Source organism: Phoca vitulina, unplaced genomic scaffold (assembly GCF_004348235.1).
Source record: "Phoca vitulina isolate PV1807 unplaced genomic scaffold, GSC_HSeal_1.0 scaffold164, whole genome shotgun sequence".
In the NCBI taxonomy this organism is placed as follows: domain Eukaryota; kingdom Metazoa; phylum Chordata; class Mammalia; order Carnivora; family Phocidae; genus Phoca; species Phoca vitulina.
In genome coordinates this window covers 116,673-138,804 of record NW_022589867.1, presented here as the reverse complement: position 1 = coordinate 138,804, position 22,132 = coordinate 116,673, and the positions used below count along the sequence as shown (strand labels likewise).

The 22,132-nt window shown below is 36.1% G+C and overlaps 1 protein-coding gene across 1 annotated transcript; it reads left to right on the top strand.

Moving 5' to 3' along the window:
* The first annotated feature begins 2,172 nt into the window (after positions 1–2,172).
* LOC116628985 (integrin alpha-1-like) lies at positions 2,173–14,834 on the top strand. The gene is made up of 6 exons (XM_032399283.1): positions 2,173–2,532; positions 4,782–4,886; positions 5,049–5,153; positions 6,715–6,807; positions 8,923–9,039; positions 14,239–14,834. Exons 1-6 carry the CDS (start codon positions 2,443–2,445, stop codon positions 14,281–14,283), a joined length of 555 nt encoding a protein of 184 aa, XP_032255174.1. The 5' UTR covers positions 2,173–2,442; the 3' UTR covers positions 14,284–14,834.
* The last annotated feature ends 7,298 nt before the right edge of the window (positions 14,835–22,132 follow it).

The window sequence follows — 22,132 nt, the reverse complement described above, 5'->3', positions numbered from 1 at the left end:
AATACATTATATGTTAAAAAAAAAAAGAAGAAGAAGAAGAGAGTAGGAAGGGAAAAATGAAGGGGGGAAATCAGAAGGGGGGATGAACCATGAGAGACTATGGACTCTGAGAAACAAACTGAAGGTTCTAGAGGGGAGGGGGTTAGGGGATGGGTTAGCCTGGTGATGGGTATTAAAGAGGGCACATATTGAATGGAGCACTGGGTGTTATACGCAAATAATGAATCATGGTACACTACATCAAAAGCTAATGACGTAATGCATGGTGATTAACATAACATAATAAAATTAAATTAAAAAAGAAAAAGAATACCCCTGACCATAATCCTTTGTACCTTATTATTTTGCTGAGATAAAATAAAAAATTGGAGTAATAGAATTGAAAAATAATATGAACATTTTCTTAGGTGAGACCCAGTGAATGAATTTATTGCTTAAAATGTACCATAGAAAATTACTGGTGATACAAAGATTTATTCTCAGAGATACTCTTTATTTATTTTTGTACTTACTTATTTATTTATTTATTTTTAAGTAATCTCTACACCCAGCATGGGGCTCAAAATCATGACCCCAAGATCAAGAGTCACATGCTCTTCTGACTGAGCCAGCCAGGCACCCCTGGGAGATACTGTTATTAGTGTCATTTATAGTTTAAAAATTGAAACCTGGACACAATCTAAAAGTTTAACCACATATAATTGCTTAAATAAATTATCAGATAGTTATTCAATGGAAAGACAGCTAAAGAGGACACATTTTAGATTTTTAAAAAAAGTTAATTCTGCTATTTACTAGCTCTGTGATTTTGGAAGTTCTTCATTCTCATTCTAACCTTGTTTCCTTATAAGTAAAATAGGGATATTAAGAGAATCTACCTCATAAGGCTGTTAACAGGGTTAAAGGCAATAATGCAAGTAAGAAAATTAGCACAGTGTCTAGAATATAAATAAATGTTGAACATAAATAAATATTGATATTGTGGTTATTATTAAGCAGCTAATGAAAGTCATATTCTCAAAGAATCTCTAAGTTTATGGGAAAACACCATGACAATACATTTTATAAGTGGGGTGCCAAATCTTGTATTTTATATGATACATATTTTATAATATATATGTATATAATATATACATATATGATAGACAGGTAAGTTGTACACTAAAGTGTTACCAATGTAGTAGAATTATAGAAAACTTACTTCCTGTTTATTTTCAATATTTTCCAATGTTTCTGTAAATAACATTGTTTTTAATCAGAAAAAAATAAATGTTAATTACAGATTACATGATTTTTTATTCTTTAGCAGAAAACAGATGGAATTAGAGTGGGAGACCATGGCAGGCAATTTTAAGACATATTACAATAAGAAGGGGCAAGAGTCAAGGAGCGTGATTAAGAGGCCAGGCACAGCTGGTCAGAAATTCCTAGAATTCCAAGATTAAGGGATGCATTTAGTTTTAGGCAAACACAGGGAATTGCTTACTGTGTAACTCCCAGTCCAGAAGGCTCAATTAGATAGATCAGTTGATTTTCTGGCATCTGTCAATTAAGGAGCTCCCTACTCACCTAAGAATTCAGCCTAGGGAGGGTGTGAAGAAGGTGTAGGTCCTGGAAATTATGCTTGAGTGGGAAGAAGGGAGGGCCATAGCACCTGGTTGCTCCAATTCCATTGCACCTCTTCTACTTGTGAGGACTTTTGAATAGCAAATTCAGCTTTCTGCTGAATTTCATCCTGCCTGGCTTTCCTTCCCTATGAGCTACACTCACCATTGGCAGCATGATGTGATATTAAGCAGGAATTGTAGTTTAGTGGATAAAAACAGATGGGCATTGAAAGCAGAATCAATGTGACTCTCATCCAACTGGATTAACAATCATTATTGACACAGTAGCCTTAGCTGGAGGTAAAATAGTGACGGGAAGCGTATGGGTATCTGGTTTGCCTGTGCAGTGGTGGCAGATCCCATGTGGCTGGGCTAAGAAATGATTTGTAGGTTTAAGGAGTTACGGCAAGCTGGTTGAGGCATCCAAAATATGCTCACCTGTTCTGAGTGGATCAAGTAAATGTTCTCCCTCCTTCCCACCTTCAAAAAGACCAGTATGTCCAAAAAGATGATGAGCATAAAGAAATTTAATTCTGATTTTCCTTAATCCCAGTCCTACTTTGGGAGTGGGAGGATGAAGGAACAATATACATTATAGCTGATGCATACGGCCACTATTAAACATCCCTATTTTTTGCTTGTTTAATTATGCCAGTTCTCTATCCAGTGCCGTAAATTGCCTGCATTCACTTTCAGATTCAAAATATTACACAACTTAATTCATCAATTAAGAACAGATGTCCTACCTAATACAGAAAGGATGCTGTTGGAAGAGGAAGAGAGGTTACATTTTTATTTTTCTTTCTTGTAGATTAGAAAGAGTGGACATTTTCCAATGCCAGAACTTAAACTGTCAATTTCGTTTCCCAACTTGACATCAGATGGTTATCCTGTGCTATACCCAAGTGGATGGTCGTCTTCTAATGTAAGTAATGTGTGCCTTGGAATTACATCATAATTATTATCTTTTTCAATTTGTATTTAAACCCTTTTGTTCTGCATGCCAGTTGTGATAAAGAGCTTTACAAAAGCGACATGGAGAAGCATTTAGAAAATTTTAAATAATAATAACAATTTCCACTGGCTACTTAGTAGATGTATTAGTTTCCTACAACTGCTGTGGTAATAAATTACCCAACTGGGTGGCTAGAAACAACAGAAATTTATTCTTTCACAGTCCTGGAGGCCAGAGTCTACAATCAAGGTGTCAACAATGTTCGTTCCCTGTGGAGGCTCACAGGGAGAATCTGTTCCATGCCTCTCTCTTAGCTTCTGGGGGCTGCTGTCAACCCTTGGCATGCCTTAGCTTGTGGCAGCAGAACTGCATGCAGTCTCTGCCTCTGTCTTCGCATGCCTGTCTTCCTTGAGTTTCTGGGTCTTTGCCTCTTCTGTCTCATATAGCACACTCATCAGTGAATTTAGAGCCCATCCTAAATAGAAGGACCTCATCTGGAGATCCTTAATTACATCTGCAATGACACTGTTTCCTTTTTCCTTTTTTTTTTTTTTTAAGATTTTGTTTATTTATCTGAGAGGGAGGGAGAGAGAGAGAGAGCACTAGCAGGGGGAGCGGCGGAGGGAGGAGCAGACTCCCCACTGAACAGGGAGCCCCACACTGGGCTGGATCCCAGGACCTGGAGATCATGACCTGAGCTGAAGGCAGACACTTAGCCAACTGAGCCACCCAGGTGCCCCAAAATCACCCTTTTTCCACATAAGGTCACATTCACAGGTTCCAGGTGCTAGGACTTGGGCATGTCTTTTTGAAATACTATCCAATCCACTGGAGTAGATTTTAGATAACTACTTGTTGACTTGTGCCTTAAAATGTTTGTTACAGCTTTAATTTGTTTGAGATGATCAAACAGCTCTATAAAGAGACTTTTTAATTGCTCCTAAGCGAACACACAGCTGCACATAAAACAGTACAGTACTCTTTACTCACTTATCCCAAACAATAGCAATATCACTTTGTACCTATAGCTTTGAATGAGTCAATGTGGTAAATTGTTATGGTTCAGTCTCTAAGACATAGAAAATCACAATAAATGTTGAAGTAATGCATGCATATTATTAGCATTTGACAATCTGTCTTCTCTTCAGAGATTTTTTTTAAGTTAAAATACTCTCAAAAATCAAGAAGTAGAAAGAGTGATAGTTGGATTATAATCTTTAAATGTTTCCCTAAAGGCAAGGAAAAATTAAACCTCTACCATTTCTCTCTAATCCAAAAAAGCAGGTTTGTGAAGATGTAGGAAGACTAAAATTGTACTTTTCTTATTACTTATGAACTTTATCCTTATTACCTTTTATCAAGGATGTAGAGAGTCTTGATGAACGAAAGGTTTATTAGAGTAAGTCTAGTAAAACAATCCAAGAACGAGCTGTCTTACAAACATGGCATCTTAACATTTATAGGTCTGCTTACTTACATCTTCTTTCCACATAGACCAATTATCTTACCCTTGGTGTTTAGAGACTCCTAAAATATTATTGGATGAATACACAAATACAGATGAAAGCCCCTCTCTTTTTTTTATTTGTTTCACAAACCATCGTATGAGCCAACATAATGAATAACAAATGCTAACCTTTTTTTTTAGTATAGTTTTAATTTCTTTTCTCTCTCTGTATTATGGGAATTAACAACTAATGTTTGATGAAAACAATAAATTAATGAGTTATGTTATGCAATAGTAAGTTCCACTAGCATCCTTCCTTTTTGTTTTGTTTTTTTAAAGATTTTATTTATTTATTTGACAGAGAGACACAGCGAGAGAGGGAACACAAGCAGGGGAAGTGGGAGAGGGAGAAGCAGGCTTCCTGCGGAGCACGGAGCCGGATGCGGGGCTCGATCCCAGGACCCTGGGATCATGACCTGAGCCGAAGGCAGACGCTCAACGCCTGAGCCACCCAGGCGCCCCACATCCTTCCTTTTTGATAACAACCTCCCTGATATCTATTACAATTCAAAAGTAGCATTCTAACAGTAATTTTTATCTGGGAGTGGGTGTATATGGATGCTCCAGAACAGCTTCTTCCATATTGCACACTCCTGAAGATGGATCTTTCCTCTGTGACAATGGCTGTCAGATTCTTCACCTTATTGTACCGAGTCATTTTTCCCTCTGACACCTGGCATTGTCTGATAAAAGAAATATTTTCACTTTTTAGAATGCAAACTGCAGACCCAGTAGCCTTCAGGACCCTCTTGGTGTCAACTCTGGGAAGAAAACGATTATATCCAAACCTGAAGATCTCAAACGAGGCACAATTCCGGTAAATTCAGATAACCAAGACAAGTGCTAGTTTTATCTCATGCTTTTTAAGTGAATAAATTCAATATCAACCTAAAAATAGCTATCTTATAGAATACTTTAATATGGTATCTTTTTGTCAAATGGCAAAGATACTAATATATACCTCTGAACATTTAAACAGGACTGCAGTACGTGTAAATTTGCTACCATTACGTGTACTTTGATTCCTTCTGACATAAGCCAAGTGAATGTTTCACTTATCTTATGGAAACCAACTTTTATAAAAGTAAGTGACTGCATTGTTCTCTGTAATTATTGAATTATGTTAACAAATATTTGCTCATTACTTAGTATATGCAAAGCAGAGTGCTTCTGTAGGAAGAACTGGAAGCGTAAAAAAATGTGGTCCAAGCCCCAGCTCTACTTAACCAACTATTCGGATCTCATTTTCCTTGTTTATTAGTAACGAAGTTATCTCCAAGGTCTCCTTCCAGATGATACTTTTTTTTCAGGCTCTCTTATTCTTTTTTTTTTTTTTTTTGTACCTCTAGAAATAAACACCTATACAGTATCAAAGTTTGCATTTATCTTAATGCTGTAGAACTCAGTTAAGGGACAAAGAATTATAGAGAGACAGTGCTTGACTCCTTGACACCATTAACAATAGAGCTAACATGTATTATGGACTCACTGTATTAGATCAGATTTTACATATATATATATATGTATATGACACACATTTATGTATACTATGTATATAAACACATTTATATATACTATATACACACATTTATATATACTATATATATATGCACACATATATATGTATATATATAAAATAGGAGGACATTTTTTAGCTCCTAATAGTCAAATCTGTCTGACAACAAGCTACTTTAAAACTTAATCCATTGTAACAAACTGAGGGTTGCTGGAGTGGGGGTTGGGGTGGGAGGGATGGGGTGGCTGGGTGATAGACACTGGGGAGGGTATGTGCTGTGATGAGCGCTGTGAATTGTGCAAGACTGTTGAATCACAGATCTGTACCTCTGAAACAAATAATACATTATATGTTAAGAAAAAAAAAAAGAAGAAGATAGCAGGAGGGGAAGAATGAAAGGGGGGAAATTGGAGGGGGAGATGAACCATGAGAGATGATGGACTCTGAAAAACAAACTGAGGGTTCTAGGGGGGAGGGGTGTGGGAGGATGGGTTAGCCTGGTGATGGGTATTAAAGAGGGCACGTTCTGCATGGAGCACTGGGTGTTATGCACAAACAATGAATCATGGAACACTACTTCAAAAACTAATGATGTAATGTATGGTGATTAACATAACAATAAAAAATTTAAAAAAAACTTAATCCATTGTATTTTGTATGATTTCTTTCTCTCTTAGAAGTGTTTAGTTAATTATATGAAATTTCCAATTTTTAGGTTCGATCATATTAAGTTACAATTTTTATAAATCACAAACTGTTGGATGTTGGCAATTTCATGTTTAATCCTGCACGAACTCCTATATAAACTTCATTACCAGAGTGTAGCTATTTCATACCTAGCTATATGAAAGGGGGGCAGGGTTTGAGATTTGTTTTTGCTAAGGATAAATCTGGAGAAAATGATATAGAATTGTTTCATTCTATAACAAGGACCTAAGTGACAATTTGAGTGGAGAGAAGAGGGATGGGTCATCATTTGAAACCACCAGTTCCATTTGGATGTTAACAAAACCAGTGTTTTTAAATCTCTCGGGAAAATCTATATTTTAAAAATTGCACTACTCAAACATGACTAGCTCTCACTGTGATTAGCATAATATATTGAAAATAAATCCTGTTTGCTTTTCAGGCACGTTTTTCCAGCTTAAATCTTACTGTAAGGGCAGACCTTCAGAGTGAAAATACATCACTGATTTTAAGTACTGGCAATCAAAAAAGAGAGGTAAGAGCAACTCTAAGTTTTGAAAACATTATACATTTCACTCTGAATTTTGTGACATAATGTTTTATAATTGCTTATAGAACCTAAAGCAGTGACTAGCTAGTCACTAAGTAACAGACACTTTTTGCTTCAAATTATACTTAATTAGCTTCAAGTGTGATTTCAGTCTTCTTTGTAAGAAACTGGGAAAAACCATGATATTTACAATTAACATGCCATGTTTGACTTTACCGCTTGTAACTATCACAATAAATTGGTGTTTTTACTTTCACCTTGAAAACGAATGATGCATTTGTGATTTTCCTCCTTAAAAACTTACATTATAAAATGCAGTTGACATCTGAAGAGCAGACTTGAAAAACACTTTACAAAGTGTACACTGTACAGAAATAAATGTAAATTTTGAAAGGTTTTCTTCATTTAGTCATTGGGAAATCTGAAGCAAAAATGAAATATTATTCCCTCATACAAATTCACACTTCAGTCCTTGGTAAAAATAAAATGGTTTGATGTTTTTCCTCCTGTTTTATTATAAAATAAGGCCAGAATACTTATTACAGAAGTGGATATGTAAGCATTTCTCCTCTTATCATGGGAGAGTTTAAATGTCCCATGTGGATAGTATGAGTCATATAATTTTATTTGGAAGCTATGTAACATTCAGATGTTGTTTAAAAATTTCTTATTTCAAATTAATACTTATCTCAAATAATTCCAGTGTCAATGACCCCTGGTAGGTATTCACCTTTAAAGAACATATGCATATAATGTTTACTTACATTATAAAGAACACTGATAAATGCAAAGTTGTTCCACATGCAGAGAAGCCAAAATTTTACCAGTAGCACCGCCCCCCCCCCAAAACTGAGTATAAATTATATTGGAAAAGAGTACTTTTGATTCCTGGATATGTTTTGTTGAAATTTTATAACTAGCTTTATTTCCCCTAAATGTTAGCTTAAAATTCCCCACGGAACTATTATTCAACATCTTATCCTAAAAGAAAATTATACCTACATCGTTAAAATTACTAGAAGTGATCATTTTGTAATTGTGTGATCTTAGAGAAGTCACTGATCCCATCCAGAGTTCAGCTTCTGTATCTATCAGTTCAGGCAGTTGTTTTAGATGTATTTGAAATCTGTCTTCTAAGATCTTATTCTGTACATATGTACATTCGTGCCGGCTCTGTGTCCCCAAAGCATCAGCAGTGACCCACCCGTCGCCATCTGAGGAGTTTGTCCAGCAGCCAATATATATAAATATCTCCCCTGTTCTCTTTTTTACCTCCAGTCTTCCCTCTAGCTTTAGGAATTGAGATGTTCCCTCCAACAAGCAAACACAGAAACTTGAGCTATCATTAGTCATTGAGATCTACACTGAATTAGTTTTTTTCTCAGAAACCTTGGGATGAGACCCAGCGCAGACAAGTCTCGCTGCGGTTTGGGTGCCGCATTGAGTAGCTGCAACACTAACAGCTGTTTACCTCAAAGTTTTCCTTCAGTTTAAGACCTAATATATAGACTGAAGAGAAGTCGACTGGCAGAGACAGTGCAGTCTAATAAAAATACATAGGGGTGAATATATGTGCAAAAATTCATGTTATCTGTCTACTTGAGATTTGTGCATTTTATCATATGAAAATTATATGTAAATTTGTAGACAAAAAATAAAACACATGAAAATTAGAATTAGAAGACGACCTACTCAGGTTGATTATGTCGACAACCTGTGGTAACGCTCCAGCCTAGACTTTTACCATCATGATAATGCACTAAAGTCAATCAATAAATCCTTAAAATATGTAATACTTTTGGTTCTCACTGAGTTAAATTCACCTCTGCTCCCTCACATTCTGATTCATGGACAGTTTACTCTTTATGTGTACATTTCTAAAGCATAAGATTATAAATATTTTGGGTAATAATAAATTTGACATGCTTAGAGATTTTTAATAGATGGACATTTTTAAATGTAAACTCAAGGTTTTCTCTGTATGTAGTAATCAGATTAAGTACATTGTTTGGTAGAAAATTATAGCCTGCAAGAACTCAATGTACCAAGAGTTATAACAGGTGTTTATCAATGTTAACAGTCTTGTTTAATAAATTTCAGTTTGCTATTCAAATATCCAAAGATGGACTGCCAGGCAGAGTGCCATTATGGGTCATCCTATTGAGTGCTTTTGCTGGATTATTGCTATTAATGCTGCTCATATTAGCACTGTGGAAGGTAAGCACCAAAGTTCCTTTGACTTTCTATTTCAACTATCAACAGCAAATTGGTGAAATAAATTATTATTTATCCATGCTGTGTAATATGGTATTATACGACCATTAAAAATATTGAGGTGATGACCAAGACAAAAGAAAAAAATGTATATCCCAAACACTGCGCACAACTCGATCCCAGTTTTGTAAAAGAAAAAAATAAATAAACAAATCCAAAAATCATGATGGATCTCTCTGGAGATTGGGATTGTAAAAGACCTTTATATGTCTATAACATTGAGAATTGTAAATTAAGTATGCATTACTTTTATAAATAAAGAAGAATGAAAACTCTCTTTTATAAAAAAAGAACAAAATGAATTCTTATATCAGTTTAAGAATATATAAACAATAGAATGGTTAAGATGAGCCTTGTCCAAATACATATCTCTATGTATCTTAAAAACTAAGATTTCTTTAATATATGAAGAAATATGCCACATTTTATGCAATAGCTGTGTGCCTGAGTGAGAGAGGATAAATTTATTACTTAGTTGATGAAAGAGAAATCTTACTGTTTTACTGACTCCTATTTCAAATCCTCTTGTAAAACTATTACTATTGGATAAATCCATATATTTACATAGATATTTTGCTTATACTGAGGTGTGTGAGATTTTTCAAACTCTTAGCTGTATCACTTTCAAATTAAGCAGAACTGAGATGACAGAATTTACACTAAATTTAATAGAGAACAAAATCCTATCAAAAAGTTGAATTTAATGTTTTTTTCCAATGAAACATCAAATTGGTATTAATTCTAACATAATACCACCCTATATTTTGCCAAATTGCTTTATTAAATAACTAAACTCTGTTAAAAATACAGGTTGTGGTTACATATTCGTTTTTTTCTAATACCTGAGCAGCAGAATTCTCTTTAATCAAGTAGTTTAAATAATAAATTTCTGTCCCACCAAATTGCCAACAGTTCTACCCTTTTGACTCGCTTACAATGCCTAACTTCCTCTTTTGGGGGGATTGCACTCAGAGAGGATGATAAACAAAGCCATGTTAAAGGTGTAGGTCAGTAACATTTAGTTCAGTAAATAGAAACCATAGCTTTTCTCTCGCGAAGTCTCTAAGAATTCCTGGCTCTCTCAAACCTGCAGCTCCTTCTACGCTGCAGGGTCGTCAGTGCTCTGTCTGTAATACCCGGCTTTGCCACACCGTGGTCCCCAAGACCTGTCTTAGTGGTGTCGAGGTTGTGCTTGAAACAAAGAATGTGGTTTCTTCACTTAGATGCACCTCTATTCCAGAGAGCATTTTACGGATTTCTTTCAGTGTGCTTTTCTATTCTGAGCACTGCACTTGCCCATGTAGTTTTAGGAGACAGCTGACAAGAGAAAAGGAAAGCCAGAGCTGATATTTGGATAGATTTTCTCTGGTGGCATATCTCTGCTTAAAACAATTAAGTTTTATTCATCTAGTTTTTTTGGTCACCGGTCTGAAGAAGCGTAAAGGTAAAAATAAACACATTCTTCCATCCAGTAAATGTTTTGTTAATACGTTCTGCTGGCTTCTTGGATCCCTTTAGGCCCAGGAAGGAAGGTCATTTAGCAACCTTTGGACTGTTCTGACCAGTAGGTGCAGTTAGTTCAACCACTTCAGTGGGAGATCCAGTGATCAGATCCGTGACTCCACAGGGAGGGGGAAGAGAAGAGAATTTGGGAGGGAAGAGAATTAGGACATACCGAATGCTTTCTACATGCCAGGAACTGTTTTAAACTTTTCCACTTTAATGTTAACATCAGCCCTCTGAGAAAGACACGACTATGAACCTCATTTTATTAATGAGATGCTGGGACGTACAAGAGTTAAATATGTTCCCCAAGGCCACATGGTTTATCAGATGCAGAGTAAGGACCTAAATCCGGACCATTTTACTTCCTTGCCAACACTGTTAACCCCTTGCTTTGTGTTCCCTCTTGCTTTTATTCACTCTGTTGTGCTTACAACCTTTTCAACAAAGTATATTAACTACATGTTATATTTGAGGACATTAAAGCAAAGAGAAGTTAAGTAACTCTCCCAAGATTACCAGCTAGTAAAGGACTGGATGCAAGCAAAGATCTATCAGCAAAGCCCATCCCTTTCCAGTATCTCTCACTGCTAGAAACCTCTAGGCAGGGCTCTTTATTCTGGAGCTCCAGGAATTGGGTTTTGTTCAAGAGGGTCATGAACTCTCTGAAATGTATAAAAACATTTTGTTTTGGAATGAGAGTCCCTAGTTGGATTCAGACTTTCGGCAGCTCCATTATACTAAAAAGATTAATTGCCCCTCCACCTGCTTAAAGCCATATGGAACTTCCCTGAAGCATGTATTTGGTCTGCAGAAGACTCAGAAGAGCTACCCAGGGACTTTTTTTATACTTACTAGACCTGGAGCAGAAACCTCAGGACTATCCCTTCTTCCTCCTTCTTCCAAATCTGACCACTCTGGGGCACCTGGGTGGCTCAGTCAGTTAAGCGTCTGCTTTCGGCTCAGGTCATGATCCCAGAGTCCTGGGATCAAGCCCCGCATCAGGGATCAAGCCCCACATCAGGCTCCCTACTGGACAGGGAGCCTGCTTCTCCCTCCTCCCCTGCTCGTGCTCTCTCTCTCTCTCGCTATCTTTCTCTCAAATAAATAAATAAAACTTAAAAATTAAAATAACAACAACAACAACAAAATCTGACCGCTCTGGAAATTCATTGGAACTCCCGGGGTCCATACAGGGAACAGGCCAAAGATTCTTCCTGGAGCTGTGACTCTATTTCAAAAAGCACTGTCTTTATATAATTTATCCTTGCAGTACACATGGTAGAAAATAAAGTTTTTCAAAATGTTAGTAGTAGCTTGTTATACTTAATATTGAAGAGAGAAGGCTTTTAGGGGGCACAGGTTTAAATAGATTGAGAAACACGTTCCGGAATATAGTACCACACATTGAGGGAGAAGCCCAGTCAGGCCAATATAACCAATAGATTGAAATGAGACTCAGCCCACAGAGAAGCCCTAAGAAAGCAGAACGTTTTTCTCTCTTAACTTGATTTCATACTAATGGCTGAAGTTCCATCACTGACGATTTATTTACTAATCCGAAAGCTTTATTCCTCATCCAATATACATATCCTTGGTGGATGTGGACGGGGAATAGCGCCACCATTTTTTAGTCTTTTATATATTAGTTAAATTTATTCATTCAACATTTATTCCATATTATAGTCAGTAAGCCCGTAATTTCTACCAGGTACTGTTGAATCTGACCCTTTGCCATAGGGTTTTGAACTAGGGATAAGCATAAATAAGATCTAGCACTTACTGATAAGTAAATATGGAAAGGCAAAGAAGGAAAGTGAAAGTTGTAAGTCTGGGCACTGAAAACAAACTTAACTCATTTTTAATTTTAACTAGTATTGGCCCCAGCCAGTTTGAAGCTATGTACTGCATTCACCTAGTCTCCATTCTTATGACCCAACTTCCACTAACAACCCATGTTAATAGAATTAGTTGAGTGGAAAAGTTCAGATAACACAATTTAGTTTTAAAATAGAGCACTTAGGGGTGCCTGAGTGGCTCAGTCGGTTGAGCGTCCAACTCTTGATTTCAGCTTAGGTCATGATCTCAGGGTTGTGAGATGGAGCCATGCATGGGACTCCATGCTCAGCAGGGAATCTGCTTGGGATTCTCTCTCTCCCCCTCCCTCTGCCCCTCTCCCCCACCCCTACTACTCGCTCACTCTCTCTCAAATAAATAAATCTTAAAAATAAAAAATAAAATAAAATAGAACATTTAGTATGTGAAAGCAAAGGAAGGTTGAAAAGATGCAAAAAGACTTGAGAGGGAAAGGATAAGAGAGAGAGCAGGACAGGACAGGAGAGAGAAAAGTCTTACATTCACCACCTGTTCCTGTGAAAGCCTTGTTGGATTTATTTTCAACTCAGGACCTGCAGGCACAAGGTAAGGAGACTGATAGTTTGTGAATCCAGAACTTTTATTGTTGGCTCAAAGAAAAAATCCTGAGACATAGAATTGCCACTCGAAGCAGGACAAATTTATTGTTTTTTCACATTTATTTCTCTGTTGTCACCTTTTCCTCATCTACCACCAACTAGATTCTGACATAATGGAAGACATAAAGCTCTGTCATGGTGAAAGACATGAAGAAGTTACCTTCTGTAGCTTAAAACTGCATTTTGATCATTTATCCCATCTAAGCTCTCAATTATTCAATAATGATTTTTTTTAAATATACCATTCTCTTGCATAATTCACCATAACTTCATTATTAAAATGATATGGAGGTACTATACTTTCAAAGAATTAACTCATTGTCTGCTTGAACTATTATAATCCACTCTCAAATAAAAAAAAAAAATACACAGACTTAAAAAAACACTTCTCTAGGATGCTTAATTTCCTTTTATTTAAAATACCCACATTTTAGATGAGATTATTACAAAGATCCCTTCCAGCCCCTATACTTATTTTTATTATAATGTACAATAGGAAATAAATAAAGCACTTATAATTTTTATAATGACCCAAATTACAAAGTATAATGAAAAGTAACCCACATTCACCCCTTCGTGAAATTTCTTCTATGTTCAGTGAGTTCCTTTTCATATCCAAATGATACAGCATGTTTTCAAGAGGCACTTCCTGTCAAGCCTATAAAGGCAGATGTTCTAACACATTTAAAGTTAATCCAGACAACTCAAATCTCCCCCACCCTCAGCCATGGTGCATGTGCCAGTTTCCCTCCCCCAGCTCTAATGACCTCAATTTATGACCATCAGTTATTTGATGGAATTTCTCTGCCACATCCCTGAGAAAAAGGATGATGGCAAAGTGCCATTTAATGCCAGCTAACTGTAGTTTATATGTCTTTCCAAATATTTTCCCTAGTACTAGTAAAAACCACATGTACTAGTTTTTACTAGGAGACATGATATATTTAACCAACAAAAAAGTTTTTAAAATGAAATAGCAATTTGATAAATGTCATTTCTTGACAGTCAATATTACTTAATAGGTCAATGAAAAAAAATCTCAATTATATTAATTATTTGAGTGCCCAGAATCACTAACATAGTATTAAATTTTATCCAAGGAAATTAGTACTTATTATCTAAATTCAAATAATTAATTGTGTTATGTTTGGTATTTTCTCAACAGATTGGATTCTTCAAAAGACCACTAAAGAAGAAAATGGAGAAATGACATATTTTACAGGAGGAAGGAAAAAAATAACAATTATTCAATGATCTATCCTCAGGTTTGCCTCAAATATGTGACAAGAAATTTATTATTACAGTTAAAGATATAGTCACATAACTATATGTAATCCATCAGGGATTAATCATTTGGAAAATGACAGATCAAGGAAGATCCAAAAACAATACCATAAAGATATATTTTGTAAAATGATGAAAAATATTTTTAAATAATTACTCATTTGTGTTATTTAAGTAAAATTACAAAGTGTTTTGAAGATGAAGAATAACTTGTACAAATATGTTTATATATTAAATCAGCATCCAGAGTATTTAAGGAATGCATAAAAAGATTTTTATGATCATTGATAAATTAAACTTTTTCCATTGGTTCCTGATGGATATCCACATTCAGCATGATAGTCAACATTTGTAAATGACAAGAAAGGAATTAACTGAAAAAGATCACTTCTCCCTATTTAAATGAGAAAATTTCCTGGATAGAGTATATATAAAATATGGACTGAAAATAGAATTAAGTCACAGAGAATGCATTCAGCATCTTTGTGTTCGGTTCTGTACTTGGAGTTTTTTGGTTTTTGGTTTTTGTTTTCAAAGTGTTTAGAAACAATTGAGCTGATGGAAAACGAAGATAGACTTGTTTAAAGGCAACTCACTGGAAGGATTAATTTAAGCTTTCACAGAACATGCTTAATTTTGACATAAGCCCTAAAACTCAAAACTTTTATGCTGAAAACAACACTTCACAGCAGTTTTGTGGGGCATACCAGTGATTTGTCATGAAAAGCCGTGTTGTGCGTGGGATATGCTAAGATGGCTTCTGAATGGAACATGCAGATGCCGCGGAAATGCCCAGCTGGGCAGCTTTTGAACGTTAGCGGTCCCAGGATGTAACCCAAAGTAGGAGCTTTCTCAGCTCCTTGGCACATGGTTCATTTAAACCCTCAAGCTGTGAGAGTATGTTTGTTTTTAATTTTTTAAAAGGTATTTAAATTTCCAAACACATTTCTTATTTTTATGAAAGTCAGTATTCCATTTCAGTATTGCGCTTTACCAAGAAGCCACTGCTTTTTTAGTGTGGCATATCCATATTTAAATAGAACTCTGGAAATGTATTTTAAAGAATCTGAGGTTTGAACTTGCACCAACAGAAAGATATCACACCTCTGTATGAGCTTCTTTGCTCCTGAAGTGATCATTGTGGTGCATCGGACTCTACTGTAGATAAGCTCGTAGGTTGCTCCGTTTCTTAGGAAAATAACAGGGGATGAATGTATTATAGCCGCATGTGTGAACTACTGCTGTAAAATTTGCTGATACTTCTGTAACAGCTCCATCTCTCCACCGGGCTGACCATCACAAGACCAGCACCTGTCCAGCAACTTATCCAGGAAGTCCTGGACTCTACTATTCTCAAAAAGCATCAAATCAAGGGAGAAATTAAATGACATAGGTTTAATTTTTAAAACTAATTTCCAAGGAATTTCCAAGGCCGACTCAGAGTCGGCCTCCCTCGTAGCTCTCCACATCTATGTCTAAGATCCCAACAATCAAAGTCATGCACCTGGGAAGTGCTGAGGTCATCAATACTAGAAGAAAAGCTCAATCTTTCCAGAGATTTGATATCCTCCTGCTGGTCATTGTTCAGAAATATCCACTTCGGGAGTTTCCTTCACTCCCACTACCTATCTCCAGGTTCAGAAGTCATTCTTCCCACCTGTTCTTTCTTTGCCCAACAGAACTCAGGTCTCTCTTATTCAGAGTCGCCACATTGCACAGCCTGCTCAGCAGCTCAGCTCCAATCTCAGCACATTCTTAGAAGTAAATTGAACAGGTAAACTTAAATTCACACTTGGCCTCTATGACTGCTAGGCAAAGCATTCACTGAAGCAGGAATGTGCACATTTCAACCAAATACGATATTAACCCAGAGGGGAAAGATGGAAACAATGGCATTTTGAAGTTGTTAGGAAAGACAGGAAGAACCATTTGGACAGATCAAATAGCTACTTATAAGCCTGGCACAGTTCTTAACATAAGTTGTTCCCAGTTTTCAAATAGAATGTTTAATGAACCAATATCCCTTTTCCCTAATACTATTATTTGTTGAGCTTTATGTGTGTATATGTGTGAGCATCTGTATGTGTGTGTAAACACACATGTACACACACACGAATGGACAAACACAAATCAAATACGAAATACCTCAATAATACCAAATGACGGGGTTTGACAAAAACGACAAAAAAATAAACACAAAAGCTACACCAACAAGAAAAGTTTGATTCATCCATTTTCATTAATTCATTCATTCATTTTCATTAATATTTAACTTTAGTGCACAGTTCTGCAACTATCTAAAAGATGTAAATGTGGAAGCTTTGATTAAAATAATAAGTCAACAGTACAAATGTTCTAAAACATAATCAATGATTAAGAAATATACTAAACTATCATTTTATTCTAAAACACTTAATAAGAAAAGTGAGTGCTATTTAAGAATATGAGTTTATGCCAAAAACTTTTTTTTAACTTTGGTATTTTACAAAATTGATTATTTCTTCCATTGTGAACTAAAATATGTATGAAGTCCCTTTCCAGACCAAACTTAGAATGGTATATTGGTAAATTATTCAACAACTGGCTCTTCAGAAGGAAAAAAAATCCCTGATTTGTATAACTTGCCAATTTCCATGATTTAAATAGGCTTGCCATGGCCATTTTCAAGCTACCAATATAACCCTAACCAGCTTGCAAAATTCCTGAAAATTGATCTGTCAACTCTCATGAACCAGTATAAGCTGGCTTCAGCACACCATTGAAATAGATTAGATGACAATAATAGACAATAGATAGATGATAGATAGATAGTTAGATAATAGATACAGAGATATAACGTGTTAAATATATATACATACATAAATACACACCATATAATCATATTTCAAATTATGCTTTAAATGCTCATCTCAAGCCCAGCAGACAATGCTATCCCTCATTCTTCAATTTCAATTTCTAGAATTATAGCTTTCCTTTAATATTAATAAAATGATATAAACTTTCAGGCGAAGCAAGGAGTTGAAAGCAAGAAAATACAAAGGGTGACACAATGAAAATCAGACCTTCATAGGCACAAAGAAGCTGTCTTACTTTCTCGAGGAATCCAGAACCCTGAAACGATACTGTGAAAGTTCATCCTTTGCAAATATTTGTAATTTCTATGATCCAATTTGAAATTCAGTGGTCCAATTTATTCAGTTATTTTCTTTGAGCCTTAAAGTCATGGGCAATTTAATCTCTGAATATTTCCATGTCATCAGTATGCTTAAAATGAGGCTTATAGAGGGAGATATTTTTGTAAAATTTGATGCTTATTCAACCATAATAAATGTACCTACACTTGCAAATACCTATTAATACCTATAAATATATATATTCTCTTTTCCTTTTACAAAACCAATATCTAGACTCAATTGGAAAACAAATATCTGTACCAAAAGCAAAAGGTGGTTGCACGTGTTTGACTCAAGCTGGGTTGTAGCGGCCGTGAAAAGCTGTGCCCACGTTCTCCCCAGGCATCCCCTGCAAGGGCCACAGCTTGTAGGGTGAATGGCCGCACCTCCAGCTCCAGGCAGTGTGCTTTCATAGAGGATAATGCCTTTGTCAAACGTGGTAATATGCTCTGTGCGAATTAACTGTCTTGCTTGGCACAACACTGAGAAAACTAGGCAAGACCCAGGTTTAGAGCATGATTCATGTGCTTAGTGCAGTCACATTATTGTTAAAATAAGGAGGCTTCTGGCAAATCCTTTTTTAGAAAATAATACCCTCTGCATCCTTCGTTTATTTTCAACACCTCTCAAGTCCTCTGCATTAGTGATCACCCCTCCCCCCCACCACCACCAAGGGAGATTTTCAAGAAGACTACTGGAGGAAAATCTGTTTATATGTGCTCTCTGTTTGCTGTGAATACCAGCTTCAGTGAACTGATCATTTATACAGGATTTCAGGCCTCAGTTCTTCTGTGACACTCTAAAGGCATAACATGATATAGGCATAGTGTAATAGGGACAAAATGCCCTGTATTTCAGAGAAGTAATATCTTTAACAGATTTACCAACCTTTGTGGGACGCTGTCAGCAACTATGCCAAGGGTAGGATGTAGCCACCAGCACCCTACAATCTCCATCCTCACCCATGGACATAATAATCCAAAAAATTAAAAGAGGGCTCTAAAATCTTCAGACTGATACTATTTTTTAACGTAATTTAATTGTAAACAGCAGAAATTTTTTAATGCAAACACAGCTTCAAGATGAGTCCACTCGGCAACCCCTTAATATCAAACTGCTGTCCCTAAACCTCTCCTACACAGAACTTCTGAAATCACCCCTAGATGTTAACTCTGTAGTACATTACAAAAGGCTCAATTCTGCTGTTACCCAAATGGAAGCACTATTGTGCAACATCTTATCTAAAACAATAAAAATAGAGCTAACATCTAACATTGTAATCTGGTGAACAAGTCAGTATCTTTGATCATCATATTAAAATTTAACCTTGAATTTAAAAATTCCAAGATCTACCTTGAGGAAACCTGAAGGAGCTCCTAAGCCCCATCGTTCCCTGCGACATCTGGCACCAGGAAGTCCAGGTCTTAAGCAATGGGGATGGATACCTCTGCCTCTAGAAAAGGCCTGACCTTAACTCCTGAATTCACTGCACCCCAGATCAGCCTGGCCCCACTCCATATCAGATATACACATAAGCACTTCTTGCTGAAAATTTACCATACTGAAAAATATGCAAGGGTGAGTTATCACTTCAAATGTACTCTGCTTTGAGGTCAGCTTTTTTTTTTTTTTTTTTTGCCTTTTTAAATATATCAGAACCTTTCCCCCATAACTAATGAGTGCTGAACTTTACCTAAGACTTCCTTGCATTTGCCTCCTGCTGCGGGCTGGAGAATTTCCGTGCCGTGAGGACCGGACAGCAGGAGCTAGAGCCCATCTGCAGGATCTTTCTGCCTTCTGCCTTCTGCCTTTCAGTTGGTCTCTTCTCTTCTCAAGTGCACACTAGGGATGGTTTGTTTTGATTTGGAATTTCCTTGGCAAGGCCATTATAAACTTCGTGCCCCTTGCAGGACCTTGCATGGTTGCATGTTTTTTCTGGTGAGTTGAGACTTGGAAATCCTTTAATTATCTGACACACCACAGAAACCCTGGCCGTAAACTAGGGACCAGTGACACTCCGAACTATGATGATATTTGATTTTACTGTATTTCAAGTCACATCGTTAGGGGGAAAAAAAAGACTAAGTGGAATTTTAGAAACTCTTCTGCAAAAGACTGAGACTGGCAGTCTTCCTGTCATGCCCCCAAGGCTTCTTGCATCTTGAGAGACAGAAAAAAAAAAATGGAGGGGGTTGGGGAGAGGAAATAAAGCTATTTATCTTTTATATATACACCCTTCTTTCTCAAAATACCGCAAGCTTCCTTAGACCACATCGTACCCACATGCTATACTAACACATGTACTTTGCACAAGTAAATTGTTGATCAAATAAAAATATATTCTTCCTTGCTTATTAGCTGGGACTAATTTCCTGGAGTTTAGTACACTTTTTCTCAAGTAAAAACAATCATTTGAAGCAGCAACACATCAGATCTTCTTCATACTGGAATCATTTCATACAGGACATCCTGATACTTCGCATTTAATTCTGACATCTCTTGGCCTTATTGCAGGATGCAACAGCTGTCTTCATTAGGAAACATTGGCCTGTGAAGAGAATGGTGTACTGTGTATTACTACTGTGAGGGTGTAAAATTGTTAACAGTGTGAAGAATTGTATCCATTTGATTAAAAAGAAAAATATTGTATATAATAACTACTGCCCTGAAACGTGTATCATATCCAATAAAGTTTTCAACATGGTCTGACATAAGGTGTATTGCATTGTGTATTTTTTTATTTACCTCAGAATAAACTTATTAAAATGAATAACTTAAGGGTATGTGCATTTCTGTAAGACTTTTATTGGACAAACTCATTAGAAGAAAATGTTTTCATCTCCTCAAGAACAAAGAAGCACAACCTTTGTTGACTCTAGTAATTTATTAGATGCCTAACTTAAAACCATTTTTAAAAATCAGTTATCAGGTAACAGTCATTAAAGTGACAGAGTTAGAAATAGCTGAGAGAGTAAAAGAGTATTTTGAATATCCAATATATGGTGTATCCCGTACAGTGATTTGAGGTCAGAGGTTTGGTATTTTTGGAATAATTCTTTCTTATCTTGTGCATCAGCTGTGCATCTTACGTCAAGGTAAAGGAGCATCCTGTCTTATCTAGGAATTTTTTTTAAATGATTCAAAGAAGAATGTGATTGCTGTGATTTTAAGTACATAAATTTTATCCAAGATTAGTATTTCTTCCAAAGCTCCAGCTTTTTTTTTTTTTAAGCTCCTTAGTAGGTTTTCACTTTGATGGTCTAAAAGGAAAAAACAAAAGCAAATTAAGTGTGTCTGTGCTGTTTCCTGTACACAATATAGCAATGTGATTAGTCTTTTGCAAACTTGACACAAAAGCCACAGAATCCGTATTACTACATATCTTCTTCTAATGGGATGTTTTAATAATAAATTATCTGTTGTATAGCAATAGATTGGACCACATGGTGAGAAACAAAAAAAAAACTAAGAAATGAAAAAAAGTTATTTTCTTTATTTAATCTATAATTCAAAGAAATATAATTATTTAATATATAAGGACTGGAAGAAAATATAGGAAGGAGTTTTAGCAGTAATTACACAGGTTCATCTTGTCACTGTTTTCATCCTCAACCCAGGCTGAAGGATGACTGAGGTACTTTCACAGAAGAAATGGGCTGACTTAGGAAGTTATTTACAAAGTCTTGTACTAATTTGTGTCAGTACATGTCTCCAATGCCCTGTCTTTTCTCTCCACTGTGAGATAAGTAGTTTTTCTGCCATATCACCCTTCGCCCAGGATGAGAATACACAGCGGAGGTACTAGGAAAAAATCTAGATATATCCACTATAAAATAAATGGCATACATCAGAACTTATTATTTGTAAGGCCTAGGGCATAGGCACAACATTTGCTTTCCTGTCCTTTGTGGTGTCTTTTTCACTTTTATAAAATTAATGTAATAATCCACAGGCTGATGTCAGGAAGAATTTTCACCGAAGAGAAGTGATCAATGAGGACTAGGGGTGACTTCTATTTTCTTCTTTAGAATAGTTATATTATTTGACTTGTTTTTAAATAAATGAGTATCCATTTTTAAATCAGGAAAGAATTAGGGTAAAAGGGAATATATACACATTGTAGGATATCTGAAAAACAGAAAAATAATTTAAAAAGAGTCATAACACCAGAAATTGCTAACATCCTATTGTCCTTCTTCTGGGCATACATGCTTATTTTTTACATATTTCTACTTTGATATGCTTGATATCACAGAGAACATGGTACCCTGTACCTTCTAAAAATCTTACATTCTCAGGGCGCCTGGGTGGCTCAGTTGTTAAGCATCTGCCTTCGGCTCAGGTCATGATCCCAGGGTCCTGGGATCGAGTCCCACATCGGGCTCCCTGCTCCGCGGGAAGCCCGCTTCTCCCTCTCCCACTCCCCCTGCTTGTGTTCCTGCTCTCACTATGTCTCTCTCTGTCAAATAAATAAATAAAATCTTTAAAAAAAAAATAAATAAAAATCTTACATTCTCTTTTTAATTTTTCTTTCGTATTAAAATGGTGATAGCCATCAAATTCTTTCCCTCACTCTGGAGCTGACAACAAGAAGAAAAACTA